General features: G+C 39.9%; 1 protein-coding gene across 5 annotated transcripts in view; it reads right to left on the bottom strand.

The window, feature by feature from the left end:
* kif6 (kinesin family member 6) overlaps positions 1-22,034 on the bottom strand; it is an 86,757-nt gene extending 64,723 nt beyond the window's left edge. For 2 of the 5 annotated variants that reach the window (XR_014871159.1, XM_085143205.1), the window contains exons 1-5: positions 17,622-18,258; positions 14,251-14,360; positions 11,167-11,241; positions 2,854-3,001; positions 2,596-2,705 (exon numbers count right to left, since the gene is read on the bottom strand). Coding sequence is in view for 4 of the 5 variants with exons in the window: in XM_085143205.1 (XP_084999331.1) it covers positions 2,596-2,705; positions 2,854-3,001; positions 11,167-11,241; positions 14,251-14,360; positions 17,622-17,681 (503 nt within the window). In the remaining variant the exon portion in view is untranslated. Of the gene's footprint in view, positions 1-2,595; positions 2,706-2,853; positions 3,002-11,166; positions 11,242-14,250; positions 14,361-17,621; positions 18,261-21,775 lie in introns of those variants that run through there. The other 3 variants (XM_085143204.1, XM_085143207.1, XM_085143206.1) reach the window with 2 other exon arrangements.
* Positions 22,035-22,447: the final 413 nt, after the last annotated feature.

The raw sequence follows: 22,447 nt of genomic DNA, 5'->3' as shown, positions 1-22,447 counted from the left end.
GCCTGGCAGGGTTGTTTTCCTAAACAGCCACGCCAACCCGAAATATAAATGTTTATTGTATTTTTACAAAAACCGAGAATGGATTAAGGTAATTTGCAGACTTCTGGCATCGAGAGGGCGGAAAACTGAGTATGTGATGAAAATAATAAATAAAGAAGAGAATGGGGTACTGTAGGCAGTGAAAGAGAGACATCAGTCAGTGCCACAGCTTCTCCTTGAATCAGCAAGTGTGGCCAGAGCACAGTTAACGACGGGCACTGTCTATTTCCAGAAGACTGTGATTTGTGGGTATCTAAACCTTGAGCTGGATTCTATGTGAATGGAGAGGAGAAACCTAAATCGAGCAAGTACATGAAAATACTGGATAACACTCTCAGAAACAGAGGTGACAGTAAAAGTCTATTTTTGCCTCTACATGGGTATAACCTAATTACTTTTCTGAGAAAAAGGGAACATGTAGGAACACATTTGCCTTGATTCTTCTAGATTTTAAGTTGCAAAAGCACAAGACCGACTGTTTTAAGTCTAAGGTAGCAAAAAATAACAGTTTTGCCGTAAGTTGCATTAAATGTAATTTAAAGTAAAATGTAAGTTACATACATAAACCCTGTAAAATCAGCTGCTCTGCTGAACCTTTACTGCAGCCATCCTCAGTAACCTGTTGTATGTGCATCTTTCTGCATTCGGGTTTTAAACGAATAACTGAAAAGCATGCTCTACTGGGTTAACACCTGTAGCTCAGGTGGCAGAGCAGGTCAGCCACTAATCAGAAGGTCGGTTGCCTCCTGGCTGCATGCCAAATATCCTTGGGCAAGATACTAACCCCATGTTTGCCTACTGGTGGTGGTCAGAGGGCCCGGTGGCGCCTGTGTCCTGCAGCCTCGCCTCTGTCAGTGCGCCCCAGGGCAGCTGTGGCTACAATGTAGCTTGCCATCGCCAGTGTGTGAATGTGAGTGTGAATGGGTGAATGACTGAATGTAGTGTAAAGCGCTTTGGGGTCCTTAAGGACTAGAAAAGTGCTATACAAATGCAGGCCATTTACCATTTTTGTCTTGGCCTTTGAATAGCATCACATTTCTTTGCCTTGAGAAATTCTTGGGTAGCTTCTCTACTTTGCTTTGGACCATTATCCATTTTCACTATCCAATCAGATTGCAACATTTGGCTAAATCTGAGAAGAGCATAGACCTGTACACTTCAGAATCCATCCTGCTACTTCTATCAGCAATCACATCATCAATAAACACTCCGCTGCATTGGCATGCCAGTGCCATAATATTGCCTCCACCATGTGTGGTAGATGATATGGAATGCTTTGGATCACGAGTTGTTTCTTTCCGTCTCCGTACTTTGATTGTACCGTCATTCCCATTTAAATTCCCATTTTAGTTTCTTCAGTAAAAACATAGAAAGCACCCAAGGTACCAATGCCCACTTTTGTAACTGTCATGGACACTTAATTGGTACAATTTTCTACTGAATCTAGGATATATCCCATCATACCAAATGTCATAGAAAGACTGTTATAAACAGCTATGACAACGAGAACATGAAACTGAACAGGAACATGTGAAATGTGGACGTGAAGTAAACTAAACCTGACATGAACATGAACATGAACAGTAGAAAGTAAGACTCTGTAAACTGACAAGAATTGACATGAAGTAAACAGACGACCCAACAATGAACAGAGGAAGACAGAGGACTTAGATACACAGAAGGATAATGAGGGAAGTGGACACACCTGGGGAGACAACTCTGACACAAATGAACAAGATGCCAGAGGGGAAGCAAAACTAAACACACTGAACATGGAAACAGAAGACTTTCAAAATAAAAGAGGAAACATGGAGAGACATGAACTGGGACATGCAAGCTTGACACAAGAGACAGAGAGAGGGAGCGAGAGGGGGACACAGAGGAGAGAAGATACAAACTAAAGCGAGAATACTGGGTCGCAGACCTAGTCCCCTGACTATGTGCTTCAATTTACATGGAATGAGCCAGGTACAATATTGTCACAACTACTGATAAGTCCTATCATGGGTTCAATGGCAATACCTCAGAAGGTCCCACTAAAGGTAAAATAAAGTGAATGAATATAAATATTGTGTGTGACACAAACACAATAGGCAAAAAATTAAATGCACAGACCAGCGTCTAGACAGATGGAAATTATGATTGCAAAGAAAGATGGAGGAAAAGTAAAAAAGAGGATCACGATGGAAAGGAACGAGCAAACAAGAAAAAGGTTCTGAGTAAAGCAACAAAAGAGCCCATAAAATACTGCAAACAAGTGGCAGATGGACAAAAAAAGACCGGCTGCAATGACCAGCTTTGAAAAACTATTTATCCACATGACTCTTTTGCTCTCCTGCAGTCTGCCACCAGGTTGACCACATCCATTGCGGTCCCACAGCCTCATTATGTCAGCTGGCAGTTCATAGTGGGCTGCTAAACACTAGAGTCTCCATATTTCACCACACAATAACTGTGAGCCAGGCTGAGGTGGCTAAATTAAAGTTAAAATATACACCATATGACCCTAGTTGTTGACATGTGCAACCGCTTAAAAATAAGAAAATGGGCACTGACGGTAGGTCTTCCAGTCGAGATGCTTCATGTCGGGAATCCAGAAGGTCGTATCCCAACTCATTGTAGATCTCCAGATAAGAGATATGTGTGGTATAAACCATGCTGCTGTCCTGTGGAGCACCAATAAATCACATAAAAGATTTACATATTTTTGACATTTTTCTGAAGCTAATAATAATAATAATGGGTAAAAAGATGATTGTTATGTTCTGTACATAATCAACTGAAAAACAGGCAAATGAACAACAGTTTGCTGACCTGGCTGAACCGTTCATATAGGTAGGAAAGGGTGCGAGGAATAATCCCACGATCACTGTAACGCTCAGCCCCTCCTGTGATGGTAAAGGTCTTCCCGCTTCCCGTCTGGCCGTATGCAAAGATGGTGCCATTATAGCCAGCCAACACACTGCAAAGACACCCACATTATTAGCACAGTTTTCGCAAATAATTCAAGCTAAAGTCACAAAATAAAAGTACGACCATGTAAATGAGCCATTAAATATCTATTACTAATGCCATGTTTATACTTTTCAAGTTGTGCTTGACTCCTTTCTCTAAAAGTTGAAGGCACACAAATACATAAACACAGGTGACAAATTAAAGTAAAAGAAAGCTCCTTGGCATTGAATATATTCTTTCAAAACACATGATAGTGGTGGACAGTGCGCAATAATATCTCCAAATAGTTTCTTCATCTGATCAATATGAAGGCCATCATTCACATAAAGCTAAAACAGCTTTATCGAGTGAACTGAAGGGCCAAGTATAAGATAAATTACAGCTGTATCTTGAACTGTAAATCATGCAAAGTTGCTCTAGTAGAGTCTAGCCATAAAAATATATTTCTGAATGACCAAAATAGGTCCACTTTGAAGTCTAGAAACAAGTGGCACAAACCTGTGAACAATACTTTTTCATTTTTAAAGAAAACTGTAACTTAGCCCAGCCTGTCCTGTCCCACTGACGTGCTCTCACTTTTCCTTTATAAGGAGCTCTGGAAGGAACAAGATCACACTTCTATCTGCACTTGGGGCTTGGTACCCAGTGCAGAACAGCAAAGTGAACTGGAACTTTTTAAATTTTAGTAAACTGAGGTTATTGTGTTCACTTCCAGATGTGGTTGTGTTGCGCCTCTCTTGGACCTGGGCCCTTTGCAGCTGCATATAATATCAGCAGTAACGAACCTCAGTAATGCTCACAGTTATGCTCATCTTTTAACAGGTACACACAAACATGAGCACATTTACTCCATCGTGGCTTCCTGCCACTGGTTTCCCATTAATTTTAGGGCCCATTTTAAGTTTTATTATTTGTTTTTAAAACTTTTAATAGATCAGCACCAACTTACATATGTAAGCTGCTGCAAAAGTCCCCATTGAGGTCGGTGAGGTCAGTGGACCAGCTGCTCCTTGCAGTCCCTGAAGCTTCACTCAAAACAAAAGGTAATGGAGTTTTTTCAGCCACAGATGATCCCCTCATTTTTTGCTCCTTGCCTTTTAACTCAGAATGAGAGTGGTGTCTTCTTGGCTTTTGTTTCTTGTCATTTTCATTGCTTTGCTGTGCTGTTTTGGTCCTATAAATAAAACTGGATTTGGTTGGACTTCCCTAAATGTCACCAGTTCTTGCTCATACGCCTCCAATGACATCAGCATTTTAAATCTGAAAAAGACCATTGACTGTACTCTTCAGCAGACACCAGAGGCCTTTGTTAATTGAATGTGACACTTCAAATCCACAGGAACGGATGGCGACGGCGAGCAGAGAACTGCGATGGCGACAGATATCTGCCGGTGAAGGAGGAATGTGTTGGAGTGACAGAAAGAGCCCAAAACCACTCAGCTGTAGCAGGTCCGGTAAATTTTGGTTTGGCACAGAAATGTCCTTCTGCACGTGCTCAGGGCCATGGAAACCAATGGTATTTAGATCTGTCTGAATGTAATGAACATCTAAAAATGATAGAGCTCACATGAATCAAAATTTATAGGCAAAACAAATTTTGTGTCTTCTTGGAAAGAAACCAGCTAGTAATGGTAAAATGACAGAGGGGCCTCTGACACGCGAGCTTGGATCAAAGGTGTGGGTATCCTGTGTGCTCCTGACTCTGCCAATAGCAAGGAAAAAGGATATCTTTACACTATATTTTTCGAGATGAATTATAAACGAACTTAAGCCTCGCACTTATTCTAATGGTGTAGGCGAGCCAAGGTTTGAGCAACGTGTGGGTTTCCTTCCCTGTGTTCCACACCCTGTACGAAAAGGGCGAGGGAAAAAACTGCATCTCAGTTAAAATAAAACACTGGGTCCACTTATGAGAACGGCGGTTGGTTGGTCAGCCAACGGGCGTCCATTTAATCTACTGTGAGTCATGGAAGTGATTGGCAGGCGTGGGGAAAAGACACAGGCTCAGTGTTTAGCTTAATGTCAGTACTAATGATGCGGCCTGGGCCCTGCCACTGAGGCTTGGGTGTTTCCCAATGCTTGTTCCTGTTTACACCTCAACTTTCCTAGAGATTGGAGAGTGATCGCTCAAAAGATCCTTGTTCTTTCTGTTGTTTAAATGCGAAGCTGTGTGTCCAACCTCTTCAGGTGCAAAGATAAAACTGGACAGACCCTAACTGAACTTCAGCAGCAGGTTTCACAGCCTTGTGAAATAGATTACTGTCCTGATAGAGGGTTTGACGTGCCAGCCCGACATCATTTCACTGGCTCGTCCCCTTGTGGAGCTATTAATGCTGGTTTGTTTTTAAACTACTGTGCTGGAGATGAAATAACTGGTTCCAGTTACACCACAGCACAGACACAGACTTTAGTGCAGGTAAACGAGTTAGAGCTTTTGGCTAAACTTAAAGTGTGCCAAGTATGACAGAGCACCAACCAAAACAGCAACCTGACAGTTACTGCTAGCCGAGACGATAGGCAGCCGAGTTTTAGTGCAACAACAGTGAAACTGCTGCAAATTCCTGAATGAAACAGAATAAGTTCAGTAGATATGTAGTGCTTTTGCAGATCTAACTTATGTTCGTCACCACAACAGGTCACAAAGAGGGTCAGATCCCAACTCAATTCAGCCCAACTCCTTTTAAACAAACGATCACCGTTTCTTAAATACCATTCATCGTTATAACCATGACTGTCAGCTTAATACCTTCATGTACGTTAACTTCCTTTTCACTAGCATTTCACCTGTTTATCTCTTATATTTAGCTAAATATTTTGTTTGTGTCAATGTCTGTGCTCTGTCAAGACCATGTGAAGTTTGAAGTGTGGACCCAAAAGCAGACACGCAAGAACAAAACTTGATTTCCACAAAGAGTGAGCTGTTTATTAGAAACTGGGAAGCAAAAAACAAAAATAAAAACGAAAGGCAGGAGAAAACAAACACAAAACTAACATGGGGGGACCTGAGCTTGACACATGACAAACAGACGACCAAACAAAGGGAAACTAACACAATATATACACAGAAGGTAATGAGGGAATGTGCAACAGGAGGGAAACACAGCTGGAACTAATCTGATTAACGAGACAGGGAGGAAGCAAAACTAAATACCCTAAACACAGAACATGGGACTATCAAAATAAAACATCAACCACAACAAATATGGAGACGAGGACTCGACACTTAGGCCGGGGGAGAAACAGCCATGGGGACACGGCTGACTGGGGACACAGAGAGGAAACAGTTTCTACTACTACAGTCACTAAAGCAGGGCGATATGACCAAAAATATTTATCACGATATACATTTGAAAATTTGCGATAACGATATAACTGACGATATAATTGACACTAGACAAAATACTTTACAATTCCACAACTTTATTAGTGCAAAAAAAAAATCAATGCATTTTCACTTAAACAAGCAGCTGTTTTTTATGTGCATTTAAGTTATATAAAAAATGAACAGTGCAAATGCAAATTCCTTGCTGACAGTTAAACCAAAAGTAATTTCCAGTGGAAATTGGCTGACATATCCTCAGCATAACCATGTATAATATCCACAAAACTTAAAAAGAGGTTATACACTCACAATACTGTAATATTATGTTGAAGCACAGTACATATCACTCCGCGAGGCTACTTCTTACGATAGCCGTAATGCTCCGACAATCCATCAAGCGGTGCGGGTTCGTAGCTTAGCAAAGTCGTACTAAAACATTTGACAGCTTTTCGAGCGCCGTGTACCACAGAAAATTGTTTCGAGGTCAGTAAACACAACCAGAATTCATACATAAGGCACACAGGATTATAAGGGGCACTCTTGATTTTCAGAAAAATCAAAGGATTGATTTTAAGTGTATTTTCCAAAAAACACGGTAATAACGACGGCCCGCTAGCACGCTCTACCAAAAATAGTGCTTTGTTGTGTATCTGACGGACGAAAGCTAAACCAGTTCCACACCACTGAAGTTGCAGCATTTTTACAAACCAATTCTGGTTCATCCGTTTCATTCAATGATCCGCTTTCACCCTTCTCATTCTCCGCCATGCTTTTTCCGCCATGTGCGTATGAAAACAAAGGCACTGCGCATGCACTTTTTACCCACACTCTATCACGATATTTCATTTTCTTATTGTTGCCCAACATTATACCGGTATTACCGTGAACGGCATAATATGGCCCAGTCCTAACAGTCACAGTAAAAAAAAAAGTACCTTTTTCAATTCTAAGATATTTTCAGGTCTGTTCAGATGGAACTTTGCGAACCTAAACCTGCCATGTTCTTTTTAGAGAAAAGACGCTTTCTCCCTTCCAAACAACACATGCTTGTTCAGTGTTGTTCAGTGTGCTTCCATGAACTTTAACATTCAACTAACTGATACCTGTACAGTCTGAGTCAGCTTTATGCAGTTTCTCTAAGCAAAACAAGAAGCTGAGCCTGGGGTTGTCCAGTGTCTTGAATGTTTTCCACTTGTGAATAATCTTTCTCACTGTAGAATGATAGACTTTAGAAATGGCATTATAACCTTTCCGAGACTGATGTGCAGCAGCATTTTTCTGAAGGGTGCATTAGTCATTATGTTTACTGGACACCTGTTTTTACTCACATGCAATGTGTTTGTAATGTGCTTGTGCACTAGATGCTCACATGCTGCTCAGACATACTTTTATGTACGTCTCAGTTGATGTTAGATGATTTATATTAGCAACCACTGCTCGGCCTTCATGCATTCATCATGCTGCTGTTTATGTTATGTTTTCAAGAAGTTGAAGTTAGTTGTGTTCCTTTGGAAATCAGACAGAACTTTACAGCACTCGGCCTATGTTGTGTTCTTGATTTCCAATTAACAGACCTTGATGTGTTTTCAGGGACAACCTCATCGCCTGCTGGCTTGCTAGACATTTGACTTTTCTTTTGATGGTCTGTTATCTGTTGTATTAAGCATAGTGTTACTCTTCCAGATCCAGAAAATGTCAAGCTTCACAGGGAAGAGCTGTGACTGAGATAGACAGGCACGTTGTCAGGCGGTAATTGGGGGAGCACTTAATTCGTTTTTGGTTTGAATTTTATTGGCGAGACACACATTTTGAGTATTTTTTAATCATTTAATTGTGGTAGATTAAAATTGTAATTGAATTTTAATAATTGTGCAAACTTATTTTGCACTGTTGTCTGAACTGATTAATGACATTGACTTTACTTTCTGTCGTCGTTGGTTATCACATCATTGCTAGCTTCCTGGGTAGATGGCCTTTTTCTATTAACATTACCATTTAGCTCAGTGGGTGAGCAGACGACCACGTGCTGAATGGCTAAAAAGCAGCCACCTAGGTTCAAGTCCGACAGCTAAGCAATAACTAGTTGGAATAAAGCCATGTCTTCACATTAAGTTACTAATGTAAAGATACTGCATTTCCCTGATAGTTTTTAAACAAAGCCCTTACTGTCTTGCTTTTTTAATATACATCTGTATGTTTACATATATGGAAAGAATACTGACTGATAGATTGAGATGAGTCTTTGTGTTTTTTTGCATACTTGTAAAAGCCAGCAAGTCACATTAGCTGGGAAAAAAGTTTTTAAATCTCTTTTTGATGTTATTGATACAATTGTATGTCTCAGCAATCACTTAAATTACCAACTGGTTCTCCACCTGGAGGGCAGTCAACTTAACCCAAAATAACTGCCGAGGGGTGTTGCCAACATGAAGACACTTACAAATGGACTTCCTTGATATCAGATTAAAGACTAAACAACTAAAAGATGCTAACTTGAAACTGATAAAGCAACACAATGCCAGGCTGTGACTGCAACTTTTTAACTAGATTTTTACCATATGCAAGAACACAGAGGAAACTGTCGAAAGGTTGCGTGGGGAGAGCAACCTAATAACCTGCGTGAGTCAGGTCAAATGCATCCACATCCTTAGTCAACCAATCCAGACATCTGACTGTGCTGTTTATATGTCTGCTAATGGCAAAGATAATTCAAAGCACTTGTGGGAGTCCATAAATAGCTTCTATTGTGATTAAGACCAGTGATGGTAGGAACGAAACTGAGACAGGACAGGGTTTGACAAGGAGAGGAAGAATCTTGTTCACATAACAATAACAACAGCATAACTTGCATTTGATGACAGGAAATTCCAAGTAAATTCCATCTTGTGTGCTGTTTTTCTGTGTTGAATGTCAGAGCGGGCAGGGGGTAAAGCTCCGTAAGACACAGTGTGTATTTAGAGGAGTCTTAGAGGAGCAAGAAACTGCAGTTTATCACTGAAGTACCATTCTGCACTGTGGGAGATGACAAAATGGTCTATAAAGTCAGCAAATAGGGTTATTTCATGAATGCATGATGATTTTTTAAATTAAAGCCCGATATGAGATAATCCTATTTTTTCCAGTTATATCATTTTCACTGACTTCTATTCTATTTAGCTGTTTTTCTTCTTTCTTTATCGTAGTTACTTTATCTAAGCCTTAATACTTACTACTACTATCCATTAACAAATGGTATCAAAGTACATTTTTAAATACATGTTTTATTTTTTTTTACAAAAACACTTAATAACATTCATATAGTCAGTGTCTCTTATTGTACACGTACATTGTCTGTAACAACACAATAACAACACATAAAAAATATTCTGTCAAAATCAGACATGGGTTTATGTGTGTGTCTGAAAAAAAAAATCAGCTGATAGTCTTAAAAAGCCTACACTGGTTGGGCTCTACTCTGTTCTGCTACTTCAGCTTTATTTTTAAGAGGTTATTGGAATGTATATTAGCTTACTGGATTAGCATTTGACCTCCACTTAAGGTAACCTTACTCTAGGTTGTTACAGGCTACACGATTTCAGTTTCCTTGGCTTCTAAAATACCTGAGCCGGAAAAGGTAATTGCTAATTAATCCAAGGGAATTGAATAGTGCAGGTAAAATAATTAGCTCTGCTGATAAATGCCTTGTTCTATAAATGCTGTCTTCAACACTGGAGTCAAAATAAAAATGAATCAGCTACAGTTTACAGTAAAGCTCTGTACTGTGGCTTGAAAATGCTCTCACATTCATGATGGCACAGTGTGCCATCTTGCCTGCCAGTTCCATCCACTTAGTGGTTTAAGTATGCAAAGCATGCCAAAAATCACAGACACCCTTCATTTACATCTTAAGCCCTATTCACTTCCTGTCAACAAGGCCCTCTGAAGCATGTGTGGTCTCAGTGTGCAGAGAGGAACACTGCACAGGACAGGTGGACAGCGATGGCTGCGGTTTCGAAGTTAGCTGTATGCTATATACTGCATACTTGTACATCAGCGCAATGGTAAAACGACAACAAAGTTTACTTGGACACGATGAAGTTATGAATACCAGATAGATGCCAAGTTACAACTATCTAACTGCCCCCTTGTTGACCGCCATTGCAATATAAATGCTATGTAGCTTTGCTTTGTACCATTAAGTGATTAACACCTAGTTCATACTCACTACTGTCATTTTCACAAACAGCAGCATGCACCAAATGTGACATCAAACGAAGAATAAGAAGACGGGCATAATGAAGAAGGGTATGATCGTGTCAGGTTTTTACCAGCGTTACAATGATTTCTCAGCACAGAGACACAGAAATTCTTGAGTAGAGCGACAGTGGCGCTACAACAGCTTGAAAAGATGACAATTAAAAAACTGATTCTTGCTGGCAATCAGCATTTTCATATGATTTTATAGCAATAGATAAGCAAGTTGTTGTAACGTAGCTACACTACATTAACCTGATGGTTTAGTTATTTCACAATATTAGCAGATAAAATCATTTGAAAATGGTCAATTCAGCCAACTTTATCCATTCAAGGAAGTGTTTTGCTTTGTGAGATAACTTGAAATTTGTGTGTGTTAGCAGGCGAGCTACTGTTGGTTAAGATTTGGTAAAAGAAAAACAGTGTGGGATTGGATTTGTTCAAAAACAAACAAACAATCCCTCCATGAAGTGAATATCCTGCTGATGTCTTCTCACTTAGAGTGCCATTTTTTATTTTACGATCTGTAAATAACATAGCAAAATTATACATTAAAATAATTACCTAATGGACCCTTAACAGCTTTCTTTAGAGTGCCACGTCCACTTAAAGTTTACCTGTCTGCAACTGGTTTGGCGATGTTTTCAAATATCTCTTCTTGTTTGGCGACCTGATCGAACACTTTCTGGAACCTGGAAAAAAGTGAGAGGTAAAAAAGGTGTTACGGCCATGATAAACTTGGCATAACAGATATTTAATCCACTGTTTAACCCCGAGTCTAATATAGGCAGAGTTGTGAAAAAACTATTTGTCTTCCTGAGTTCTAAGTAAGGGGTAGACAATTATCCAAACCTTTGTTAGATCATGAATAAACTCTGATTAATCACAGTTTTTGGGAAAGTTGAATTCAATTTCATTAACCACTCACAGGCCTGATTACTGCCCGACTTGTTGAATTAAGAAATCACTTAAATAGAAGTTGTCTGACAAAGTGAAGTAGACTATCTATAAGCCGGAAGAAAACTTAAAACAGAGATGGTCAAAGGAGCTTGCAAAGAAAAGCATCTGGACTTCTTTAAGTTGCTTGAAGACGTTTCACCTCTCATCCGAGAGGCTTCTTCAGTTCTAAGGTCAAATGGTGGAGAGTCCCAGATATAAACCTGGTGGAAGTATCCCCCCACAGAGGGACAAAGGACCCCCTGATGATCCTCTAATCGCCTGAGCCAAGGTGTGAAACTGGGTGTGGGTCCCAATCAGCCAGAGTTTCGGGTGAGTTCATTGTGAAACCTGGCCCCACCTTATCATGCGAATTCCTGAGGTCAGATGGCCCAGGATGTGAGTGGGCGTTAAGGCGGCTGGGGAGGGAACTCAAGACGCCTTAACGCCCACTCACATCCTGGGCCATCCTGGGCCAGGTTTCACAATGAACTCACCCGAACCTCTGGCTGATTGGGACCCACACCCAGTTTCACACCTTGGCTCAGGCGATTAGAGGATCATCAGGGGGTCCTTTTGTCCCTCTGTGGGGGGACACTCCCACTAGGTTTATATCTGGGACTCTCCACCATTTGACCTTAGAACTGAAGAAGCTTCTCGGATGAGAGGTGAAACGTCTTCAAGCAACTTAAAGAAGTCCAGACGCTTTTCTTTGCAAGCTCCTTTGACTACAATGACCTGGATGACTGAGAACCTTCACAGACTTAAAACAGAGATGAACCTTCCCAGGATTGGCCATCCTACCAAAATTACTCAAAATCGATGACTCACCCAGGTGGTCACAAAAGAACCCAGATCATTATTATAAGAACTGCAGGCCTTACTTGCCTGAGTTAAGGTCATGATTCAACAATACGAAAGAGACTGTGCAAAAATGGCCTCCATGGAAAAGGCGAAAACTACTGCTGACCACAAAGGACACAAAGACTCGTCTCACATTTGCCAAAGCACATCCTGATGATCCCCGAGACTTTTGGAAAAACATTTTGTGGACTGACGAGACAAATGCCAAACCTTTTGTGCTGTTACTTCTGATGTAAAACGAACACACAATTTTATAAAAAGAACTGCTGCTTTGTTGCTTCTCAACAACTTGCCATAATTGGTGAAACCTTGAATTCCGTGCCCTGAAGCAAACAGGCACAGGTACATTCGGATAGCTTTTTCTCTCTTAATAAATGAAACCAGCATTTTGTATATATACTGTTGACTAATATATAAAAAAATAATCTAAAATATGTAAATGTGACAACAGAAAAACAAACACAAGAAAGCAGGAACTTGTGCTGTATATGTTGCTGGTATATCTGGGGTCATGTACCCACAGCAGAACTGAATAAGCACAAAAAGCAGCAAGAATTTAGTTTCCTGAGTGGAAGAGGAGGAGTTTGGTCATTCTGTTTTCTAAAGTAGTCACAGCCCGTCATGTTTTATCCCACAGTAAGATGAGAGAGATGAAGCGAGGAATCCGCCCAGGAAGGTTGTTAAATGTGGAAATTTTATTTCTATAAGGGCACAAGGGAACCTCCACAGGCTATTATAAGACTGTGTGGTTTTCAAGGCTTCTGAGTGTCCAGTGCTGTCTGACTCCCTAACTGTGAATTTAGGGCTTGAAAGCGTGGCATGAGCCCTGCCCAGAGGGTATATAAGGCTGCAGCTTTCACTACCAGCATTAAACAGATGTTCTGGCTCTTCACTGACAGGACTGGGGGATGAATTATTCACGGGAAAGTTCTTGTGCAACATTAAGAGCTTGAATTCAGTGTGTTGTCTTTATTCACACGATCTATTTCAATTTTTTTTTATTCTTGGACATTTTTAATGTCATGCCCTTATTTCAGACTGTAGCTAATTTGACTTTTATTACTGACACAACCAAGCAGTAACGTCCACGTTTAAAAATGAAGCCACTGTGGAAATGACAAACTCTCCAGGTCTTCTAATATCCCCTTGAGGCTGAACCCCATAGACTCCAATGTTAATTGCCAGCGTTATAGCAGCAATAAACTCTCTATGTCAAAGCTTTAATGTTTTTTTTTTAGAAGTAGATATGTACTTTTGCCTCTACTGTTATTTTCCATTGGGCTGCCTCTACCAATGGATCTGCATATTTGATTTGGTACAGATTTTATGGTATTGAAAACGGGGGTCTTTACGGTAATGGGTTAACAACTGTAACATGCAGCCACTAGTTCTTTTTAAAAAAATTATATAACTCTTAAAGCCCAAATTTGCAGTATTAGGAGCTAAAAAGTCAATATGACCATAGACTGCATATGAAAGAGTCATGTATGACTGACAAGTCGCTATTCTATGAGCACAAAGTGCCTATTTTTGCAAAGGGTGAGCAGATTCGCCCCTCCTTTGTCACATCCAGTTTCAAAGCACAAAGATAGGTGATGCCAGGGTGGCTACATTCATTTATTTTTTAGCTCGCTAAGCTTCAGTGAACTGACCTCTCAATTTGTGCTATTTGTGCTGGTTGTACCTTTTAATGCAATTTCATGACAAATAACATCGGTTGCATTTGTTAGTTGTACTTAGAGTCACCCAGGGCACACTTGGATTTTACTTATCACTAAGTAGCAGGATTCTGTGCAGCTAAACAAGCTATCTAGCTTTTGTTTGATAACTTAGCACTTCACTGATTCTTGTTCAAAGAAAGACCCTACAACAATACCATTTGATCTCTAGCTGTCACATACCTGAAGTTGTAGCACTCTCTCTTGTTGTTAACAAAGCCATCAGCCAGGTCCTTGGGCACAAAAAACTCCAGAGAGGAACCTGTCTGGTTCTCATTGTCCACAGAGTACACCTGAGGGAGCCAAAGACAACAGCAGAGTCAGTTTTATATAGCAGAGGAAGGCCTAAAGACCTCTATATCATACCACAGGACAATGCAGATGGATTATAAGCACAGGCAGCTATGTTCCAGCTCAGTAGCCACACAGGAATTCGTAGTCTTCTATATGTTTCAGTGTGCATGCTGTTACGGTATGTGGAGCCACACATGCGGCCCAAGTTAAACACAAAGACAATATATCATGTTAGGTCTAAAATATACGTTTAGACGTTTTGTGGCTTGGGTACTGCGAGCCCTGAAAATAAAAGGGTGGAGTTTATGGCGCTCATATCCTGTGGAAACAAATAGAACTGAACAAGCAATCACGATCAGCGTATAGTGTTGGCAAGCCCTGCAAAATCACCTCTACTAACCGAAGCTGAAGCCAAAGCCGTGCCTCCGGGGAGACGAGGAAAAACGGCACAACATTAAACCAATATAGAGTATTGAAAGTGAGGTCAGTCAGGTCAGCCTAAACACTCCTACCATTCGCTTTTCAGCTTCAAGCTTCAACATATGTTCTGGCATATGTTTCCAATGGACACTGATGCAATTACAAGTCCCTGAGGTTGCAGGAATAAAAGATAAGACCTAAATAACTGGATTGTTTTTCACTGTCACTCCGCCTGCAGTACTGCCTCTTCCATGTGCCAAACCTCAAAAAGCCCCCAGGAGGTAGCTGTTCTCATTTCACTGTGGGTGCCACAGAAAACCTTAAAGAAATAGGCTTATTTGTTTCCACCAGCTGCTGTGTTCACACAATAAAACAAGGAGAAGAAAATGATTTTCCCAGGAGTGCAATGACTATCATTTCCTATTTTTTTTAATTAGTTAAACATTTCCTGTTTAGTTTTCTCCATCTATTTATCTATCTATCCATCTATCTATCTATCTATCTATCTATCTATCTATCTATCTATCTATCTATCTATCTATCTATCTATCTATCTATCTATCTATCTATCTATCTATCTATCTGTGTGTGTGTCTGTGGCATTCATCTCACAGCAGGTGTGTACTTCATTGCAAAATAACTCCAAGTGAGTTGGCTGATTATACCTTTTGGCTCATAATTTCATGTTTCATCATGCTGAGTCTGAAGCTCTCTGCAAAAAGATTATAAAGATATTACATCATTACTTAGAATGATTGTAATAATGAGTTTTTACACCCATAGGTTTGAAAAAGCCACCCTCGTTGGAAATTGCTTCTAAAAACTAGTGAGTTTTGTGGACTTGGAGAGGGCTTTCGAGGGTATCGTGCAGAGGGTATCGGTCTCTGTAATCTCAGGATCAACGACCTCCAGTTTGCACTGGGGCAGTTTGTTGTTTCAGTTATTTCTGTGCATTATGTTCACATCCATATTGTTATATAGAGCTGAACTAATCTAAACCACAAACTTTAGACATACTGTTTCATTAGTTCCAAATATTAAACATACAATATTTGGATATTCTGTTTCACAGCTAGAACTCCGATCACTGAATTATCTTCTATTTGTTGTTTTTATTTAGTTGTTTATGCTGCAAGTCTAGTGTACGTGTTGTAGACTTTTATTGTGAAAGGCAAGACCAGGAAGAAGCCCTCTTGCACATGTATAGAACAAATAGGATTTCCGGTAGGAATAGGGCTGCAACAGGCCCACAAGCTTCAGGTGTTTCTGCAACCTTTGCTATGAGGCCTCATATGCTCAGGGACTTCCATCAGGGCACCACCTGGTACTGTTCACCACCTGGTACAGGGATGCTGAGGCCCTAGAGAGGCTGGTGTGGATGGCACAGCACAGCAGTGAGCGCACGCTGCCTGGCCTGCACCCAGCTGAGCCTCAGGAAGTCACTGAGAGGCACAAAGGACTCAACTCATCCAAACAGCAGCCTGTTGTCCTCCCAGTGCCCTCCGGCAGGGGATTCAAGATCCATAAGTCACATGGGAACAGAGTGATGATCGGTTTTATCCCCACCCCACAAGACTAGTCAATAAAACACAAACACAAACATACACACAGACAAGTACAACCTAACTTCTGGGTACTAATTCCTTTTATAAAGCATAATCATTATTATATATTCATCTATTTTGTGAGAAAATCAAAAAAACTTGTGTTTTCTTTATTAGATTTGACTAGTGGGTCCATGCAATTCAAGGTTATTATGGTGAACTAAAACAAAAAATACTTTCTGGTTCACTGCACCAGGAATACAAAAGTATTATCTTGAATAATTCATGATTTCACTGCTACTTTTACACTTCCAGAGCCATCCAGAGAGCCGAACTGGATCCTTTGGGCCTGTTGCGGTGCCAGCTAGAAAGTTAAAACCAGTTCTAGTATTAAACAAGTTGTTTGAAACATAAAGATGTAAAAATCATATTACTGTTGAAGTTTAGCGTCTTTCCTGCTGCGTTATCTAAATTGTAATGTGCATCTAATGTCAGCAGACTTAATGAATTCAAGAAACTGAAATATACTCTTGAAATTTAATTCACTGTTTTAAAAAGGGGTTTTGTGTGACTACACGTGGAAGCTTGATCAGTCTCCATACAGTAACAAAATCTTGTTTATGTTTTTTTAAACATTTTTTAAAAATAATAAATAAGGCCTTTTCCAGATTTCATTATGTATGTGGTTGATTTGTCCGCGGTGCACAGTCTCATGTCTGTAACAGTTTTTCTACTATCTTGCATCCAAAATTTTGAATTTCTTAACACTCAGCAGCTTCATAGATCTATATGTATGTAATTACACACACACAGTCCCTTTTGCTTTACATAGAGAAGATTAGACCTAAAGATAAAATACTATCTATTTTTACACCTGACAGAGGTGAACTGTTACACAGAGAGTTTGAGTCATATCACTGGATTAAGGATTAAACTACTTCCCAAATATGTTACTAAACTTACCCAGCGAGTTTTTTCTTCTTTCTTTGTATCTATCCACCTTAGTGGAGTCTCTGATTTCCTTTAGTTTGCCTGCTGTGTGCAGTAACAACACTGTCGCTCAGTTGTTCTCCAGGTCTCTCAGACTGTTTTGTTTCTTTTCTGGTTCATTTATTGGACTCTACTCCACTAATATAAAAAATAATATATAGATTTAGGTTAGTGCAAAACAAGTGTAGTAGATAAGACTTGATAATCTAATGTAAGGCCTTGTTTAAGCAAAAGAATCTGGCACAGATATATTTATTGTTTATATCCAGAGTAGTGTTGGACTAAATGTTACTGTGAGGCACTTACCGCCACATTTTTCTTGGTGGGTTTAATGCGAGCGAATATCTGAATCGTCTGTTTCACCATTTTCCCCCCCGGTAAAATGAAACTAAACCGGTTTGTTTTTCTTACAAGCAGGTAGCTATCTGGCTAACGTTAGCATCACGGTCCTGCTGGCAGGAGTTTGTTGTATCTGGTTGCTAGGCAACTGTGTTCCGCCAACAAAGATCGTTTGTAGATGTCAAGATGCCCCCTTGAAGTAAATTTTGCAGACTGGCAGTTTTAATTAATTTCACTTTGAAATAGTTTACATTTTTGAATCAGTAACACAATATATAATTCTTGGTCTTTTCAGATAGTTATATAGGAATTGTAACCACAAAACAAAGAGTCAGGCGGCTAAGAATAGGTGTTATTGTAGCGCACAGTGTGGTGGATGAATATATTAGGTGGCACAGTCACAGGTAAAAACAAACAGGGATTCACAGCTGTGCCATTTTGCTCTGATGCTTCTTATTCTCCTCTAAGAATGCATTTTGTATATACAAGACAAAAGGTCAGCGCAGGTTCAATGACTCATTCAGTGGGCATACTGACAGAAGTGTATTCAGCACTGTTGGCACTCCCCACACATAAGGCCGGCGGCTCTTAGTCACAATGCAAATAGGTGTGACCACAGTTGCCCAGTCTGGCAGTTATAGATTTATAAAGAGGAAATAGGAAGTAATCAAAAAGCTGCATTGCATTTTTTTTTACTTTACACATAAACAAAACATGACCAGAAGTAGCAGCAAATCATAGCATTTCACTAACTTTTCTTTGATCCACCACAGACCAGATTCTTTCGGAAATGAGAGATCAGAGAAACCAGAGTGTGTTAAAATGAGAAATGTGAACAACCACACTGCTGCAGTTTTCCCACTGTGTGTTTTCTGCTACAAAGAAGTCAAATACAGTTGCTATACCTGGTGTGTATAGCAGTCTATTCAGGCACAGATATTATACTGCATCTCTTTATGTAAGCTTTGCAGGTTAACTTTTATTGCTGTGGTTGGAATTTTTTGCTTGATGTATTGTTAGTGACTGTGAATAAGTACGAGATCTTCTCTCTAATGGAAACACAGATTTGCTTATCAGCTGGTTTTCACTGTGCTGCGGGTCTCTCTGTTTGAGAAAATGGGTATGAGATGGGTTGATGGTAGCTGAGCAGCTGTCTCAGGTACCAGTCTATATGTGTCCTTCTGTGTGTGGTATTTCACCCAAAAGCTGCACACCAGGCGGGCTATCAGAGACTTGTGGTAAAGCAGGATTAAATGAAATCATTTCAGATTTTTTAGTGTTAAAAAAGTGGTATTCATTTATCAGGTTAGAGATCAACAAAATCACCGCCTACAGATCAGTCAGATCTCTGGAAATAGTGAAACTCCTGTACATGAATCATATGAGGGTCTAAAGTATTTGTCTTTTATCCCTGCCGACTGCAAACTAAAAAACTGTGTTGCTCTATAAGCATTAATATATAATCCTAATCAATGGTACCGATTTATACTTGCACACCTTATATCCAGTTTGCACAGAGTATTTATTTAGACTTGAATTTTTATTATTCTTTTTACTGTCTTTTAGAAAAAAAAAGAAAAGAAATAAAACAACAACAACAAAGCTGGAGCTGAAAGAATAAAAACATGCCTATTTATCTCTAAATATTGATTTAAGCAATTTGTCAAATTCTCTGATGATAGGGCTGTTCACTTGTAAAGTACAGCTGGTATTTCCTACCTCACTTCAAATAGGCTAAACTTTATTAATATGGTAGGGCTTACTGATATAGTAGAACCTTTCCAGCTTTACTGGAAATGCACACACATACTGTATTCATGAAGGGCTTTTAATGCCTTTCCCTTCACACACTCACACTCTGCTGCTTTGTCTCCAGCGTTTGAATTCCTTTCAGACTGTATTGTGTGTTTAACCTGTTCCTACTTTTCTGAGATCTTCCTTTGTAAAAACTGCTGCTCTGCTGCCAGTAGACCTGTCCGTGCTTATGATTGGTTACATACTTCTGACTCTGCCTCTTTCACGTGGGAAACTATGGATTGACTTGTTGAGTTGATAGACACCTTCACATGACCTCTTAACCTGATTTCTTATTTGTAAAGCCAAATATGGAAAAAAGAAAAAAAAAGTTTGCTGAACTTGTTTCATAGTACAAAGTCCGGGTAATTCAGTGAGATCTGATGGATATCCTAGTGAGGGTATACACTATACTCCCAAAAGTATTCACTCACCCATCCAAATCATTGAATTCAGGTGTTCCAATCACTTGGTTGCAGGTGTGTAAAATCACGCACAGACTGCTTCTACAAATATTTGCGAAAGAATTCTAGTGTGGTAATGACCACGTCTCAGCTGTGAAGTGATTGAGCATGTAAAATCACAGAGTGGGGTCAGCGGATGCGCATGTTGTGCAGAGGTTGACAACTTTCTGCAGAGTCAATCGCTATAGACCTCCAAACTTCACATGGCCTTCAAATAAGCTCAAGAACAGTGTGCAGAGAGCTTCATGGATTGGTTTCCATGGCCAAACATTTGCATCCAAGCTTTACAGCACCAAGCACAACAGAAAGTGTCAGATGCAGTGGGGTAAAGCATGCCAGGACTGCACTCCAGAGCAGTGGAGATGTGTCCTCTGCACTGATGAATCACGCTTCTTTCTCTGGAAATCTGATGGACGAGTCTGGGTTTGGTGGTTTCCAGGTAGACGGTACTTATTAGTCCGAATTCTGGCATGTTGTGGGGTTGTTTTTCAGGAGTTGGACTTGGCCCCTTTGTTTCAGTGAAAGAAACTCTCAATGCTTTAGCATACCAAAACAATTTGAACAACTTCATGCCCCCAACTTTGTGGGAAATGTTTGTGGATGTCCCCTTCCTTTTCCAACATGACTGCGCATCAGTACACAAAGCAAAGTTCATAAAGACACGAATGAGCAAGTTTGATGTGGAAGAATTTGACTGGCCGGCACAGAGTCCTGACCTCGACCTGACAGAACACTTTTAGGATAAATTAGAGTAGAGAATGCGAGCCAAGACTTCTTGTCCAACATCAGTATCTGACCTCACAAATGCACTTCTGGAAAAATGGTCAAAAATTCAAACACACTCCTGAAGCTGGTGGAAAGCTCTACCATAATATTAAACTCTATCAGTTAAGCATAGGATGTAATTTAAGTTCATATGTGTGTGAAGGCAGACAAGCAAATACTTTTGGAAGTATACCTTTAAATGAGCTTTGCTCAGAGAATGTAGTGGCATTTCTGGGTCTCATTTCCTGCTCATCTTATTTTTGTGGTAGATTTTGAACTTATGGATGCAGCAACGAACTGTGTTCACTAATGATGGTTTTTAGACCTGTTCCTAAGCCAGGTACTTTCATCTGCTCCATTATTTCCTGAGGGGTTGCCTCAACAGATGGATCCACATGTTTAATTTGGCACAGATTTTATGCCAGATGCCTTTTTTGATGTTACCCTACCATTTACACTTAATTTAGGACCGGCACCAGGGATACACAAGCTTGTGACCTCCTGAGGGTGGATTTAGCATGTAAGGCAAATCTTTCAACCAGTGATTTCCACAACAATCACATCTTCTTCTTTTTTTTTAATTCAGCAGCTTGTCCCAATTGTGTGCAGAGATTTCTCCTGATTCTCTGAAACCTTTCACAAGATTATGAACCCTAAATGTTGGAATCCACAAATTTTTGGAAATATTACATAACCTGATAATATCATTCCTGAATGTTCAACTAACTTGATAGTTACTTCTGAAAGACTCAGCCTACATGAGGTGCTGCATTATTCAAAGCCTAATCCACAACTCTTTTAGTACTACGTAGCATTTCCAGTCTTTTATTTACACCTCTCCTTTTTCCTTTTCAAAAGCAATAATATTTTTTCATTTCAGCGTGTTTTTAAATGTAAATCATTGCATTTAGCTCTTATTAGAATCTCACCCAGCAATTTATTTGGAAGCTGGGTCATAAGTATACATATACTCCAGGCTATTTTACTTCTAAGATCGTACTGAAATTAAGTATTCAGGTAGGATAAAGTGATATTCAAAAGGTCAAAGGTGAACTTCATGGTGTCATAAATTTTAGCAAAAACATTTTTTTTTTTTACCATTTTAGTCGCAGTAATTCAGGAACAGAAAGAGAGACTCTGGACTCTGGAGAGAGCTGGATTTCAGCTTTGGTATGTTCCTGAAGTCAGATCTTTAATGCCCCCCTATTAAATTCCTTTAAAGTCTTCACTGCACATAGTATGAGTCAGCAAGATGGGAAGGAGACAGGCAATTCTAGTTTCTCAGACAGCTCCTGAAATCTGATTGTGGCCCTTGTTTCACCACTGAGGTGTTTTTATCATGGTGTGTGACACATTGCAAACGACAACTCATTACTGAAATCCTGTTGTCCCACTTGCTAATCTCTTGTGTTTTCAATGCAGTAAAAAAAAAGATAAGGAAGTTGGATTCTTTCATGTGAAAGCAGTGACAATTCACACCAGCTGAACTCTTTCACAAATATGTCAACAGTATCTTATGATTCCAGGTCTGATTCTTTGCATGCAAAATGCAACCTTTTTTCATTTCCAAGAAAGAAGCAGCCACGTCCACTTTCTGCACAGCAGTCATACAGTGTAGTTAAATGTTCTTCCTGGACAGAAAAGTACATGCCGTAAACACCAACCAAAGGCTGGACTGGGCTTGTTTGGGAGCTGTGAACTCTTTTTTTTTTTAATATCCTGTTTTGGTCCCTGTGTTGTCTTTAGCTTCAGCTGACATAGCTGTGGTTT

Source organism: Neolamprologus multifasciatus, chromosome 19 (assembly GCF_963576455.1).
Source record: "Neolamprologus multifasciatus chromosome 19, fNeoMul1.2, whole genome shotgun sequence".
Classification (NCBI taxonomy): Eukaryota; Metazoa; Chordata; class Actinopteri; order Cichliformes; family Cichlidae; genus Neolamprologus; species Neolamprologus multifasciatus.
Note: the sequence above shows the minus strand (reverse complement) of the source record. Positions and strands in the feature narration are given on the sequence as shown.